Raw genomic sequence first — 2148 nt, 5'->3', positions numbered from 1 at the left:
CATGGCTATCATATCACCCCTTAACCTTCTCTTCTCCAGGCTAAACATACCCAGCTCCCTAAGCCGTTCCTCATAAGGCATCGTTTCCAGGCCTTTGACCATTTTCGTTGCCCTCTTCTGGACACGTTCCAGCTTGTCAGTATCCTTCTTGAACTGTGGTGCCCAGATGATTCATTCTGATCATCTGTTTCAGACCAGTGCAGCCTATGACCAACCAGTATGGTCTCCCTCCCAGGGCTTGTAAACCTTCTGCATTTGCTTCCTACCCAGCAGTTCAAAAACATGAGGGGGTGATGTATTAAGCACCTATCAGGCTAGTGGGCTTCTTTTGGTTTTGTGCATTTGCAAGCTGTGAAGGTCTATGTTTATGACAGGGATGGTGAACCTGTGGCCCTCCAGATGTTATTAGACTACCATCAGTCCTGACTGTAAGCCGCACTGATAGGCTGATGAGAGTCCAATAACATCTGGAGGGCCACAGGTTCCCAACCCCTGCTTCCAGATAAAAAGCTATAGGAAGATTAGTGAAAGGTCATGGTTAAGCTGTACAATATGCTAAATAGACAAGGTTGTCTCTAACAAAATTTTATTCAGAGTATACCCATTAAAATTAATTGACCTAAGTTACTTCTGTCCACTAATTTCAATGGTTCTGCAGTGTGTATGACTGACATTGCATAAAAGCCCCACAGGCTAGAATAGAATGGTAGAACATAATTTCATACCTCTTTATATAAAATGATAAAGACATATTGTGGACCTGCTTATTCCTGAATTCATCTGGATTTGTGTTTGCTGTTTTTTTCCAGGGTCAAGGGATGACCAAACTCTACAGCAAGTCCAAAGAAATGGCCGAGCTCATATCATCTCAACCATGGATAGATGAAGCCCTAAGCTCCCAAGATGAGATGAAGGAAGAAGATAGCAGGCAAGCCTCCTATGGGATACTTGCTGGACTTAATGAAGAGCATGACAGTATTGAGGAGGAGGAGGAAGAAGAAGAAGATGGTGGGAAGCCAAAGAGAAGGGGCCCTAAGAAGAAGAAGATGACCAAGGCAAGAATTGAGAGGTTTAGGGCCCGCCGGGTGAAGGCTAATGCCCGGGAGCGAACACGGATGCATGGGCTCAATGATGCTCTGGATAACCTTAGGCAGGTGATGCCCTGCTACTCCAAGACACAGAAATTGTCCAAAATTGAGACGCTCAGACTTGCCAGGAACTATATATGGGCTTTGTCAGAGGTCCTGGAAAGTGGGCAGACTCCGGAAGGGAAAGGTTTTGTCGAGATGCTATGTAAAGGTTTGTCCCAACCAACCAGCAACTTGGTGGCTGGCTGCCTGCAGCTGGGACCTCAAACCCTGTTCTTGGAGAAACATGAGGAGAAAAGCCCTGTCTCTGACTCAGCTGTGCCCGGCCACAGTTTTTCTTACCAGTCTCCTGGGCTGCCCAGTCCACCCTATGGAAACATGGAGGCCCACCTTCTACACCTAAAGCCTCCCACATTCAAAAGCCTTGTGGATCCATCCTTTGGCAACCACCACCAAGACTGCACATCTCCAGCATATGAGGGCCCCTTGACACCTCCCCTGAGCATCAGTGGAAATTTCTCCCTAAAGCAAGATGGTTCTCCAGACCTGGAAAAATCATACAGCTTCATGACCCACTACCCATCTGTTAGCTTGAGCAGCACTCATGGGCACAGCTCTCATTTCTCAACCTCAGTGCCCAGGTATGACATCCCCATAGATATGAGCTATGACTCCTATCCTCATCATGTGGTTGGGGCCCAGATCAATGCAATATTCAGTGAATAACCCAAGAAGATGAACCCCCTCATGGATTAAAGGAATACAATCCTTTGTAGAGATGGTGTGACATCAGTAGAATTAAAACTGTGAAAAGGAGTTTACCTGCTCTACAGCTATATGATCAGACTAGTTTCATGGGCAGTCATACCACATTCTTCTGAGCACAAATATATTTTAGTTGTGTTGGTTTATGGGCTTTCAGACAGGTGCCCATTCCTAAAGTGCAGCTCCAAGTTTCTTTGTGGTTTCTTCATTTAGGATGTAGACACAACATTTATAGTTAACAATGGAGCTGATTTGGAGTACCCTCATTGCATCCGCTACAAACATTTTTCCCTTC

At 45.7% G+C, this 2148-nt stretch overlaps 1 protein-coding gene across 1 annotated transcript; it reads left to right on the top strand.

Annotated features, from left to right (window-relative positions):
* Positions 1 to 818: 818 nt before the first annotated feature.
* Positions 819 to 1814, top strand: NEUROD4 (neuronal differentiation 4). Its single transcript, XM_035107929.2, has one exon. It carries the CDS (start codon positions 819 to 821, stop codon positions 1812 to 1814), a length of 996 nt encoding a protein of 331 aa, XP_034963820.1.
* Positions 1815 to 2148: the final 334 nt, after the last annotated feature.

This window comes from Zootoca vivipara, chromosome 2 (genome assembly GCF_963506605.1).
Source record: "Zootoca vivipara chromosome 2, rZooViv1.1, whole genome shotgun sequence".
NCBI lineage: Eukaryota > Metazoa > Chordata > Lepidosauria > Squamata > Lacertidae > Zootoca > Zootoca vivipara.
This window is presented reverse-complemented; position numbering and strand designations above follow the sequence as displayed.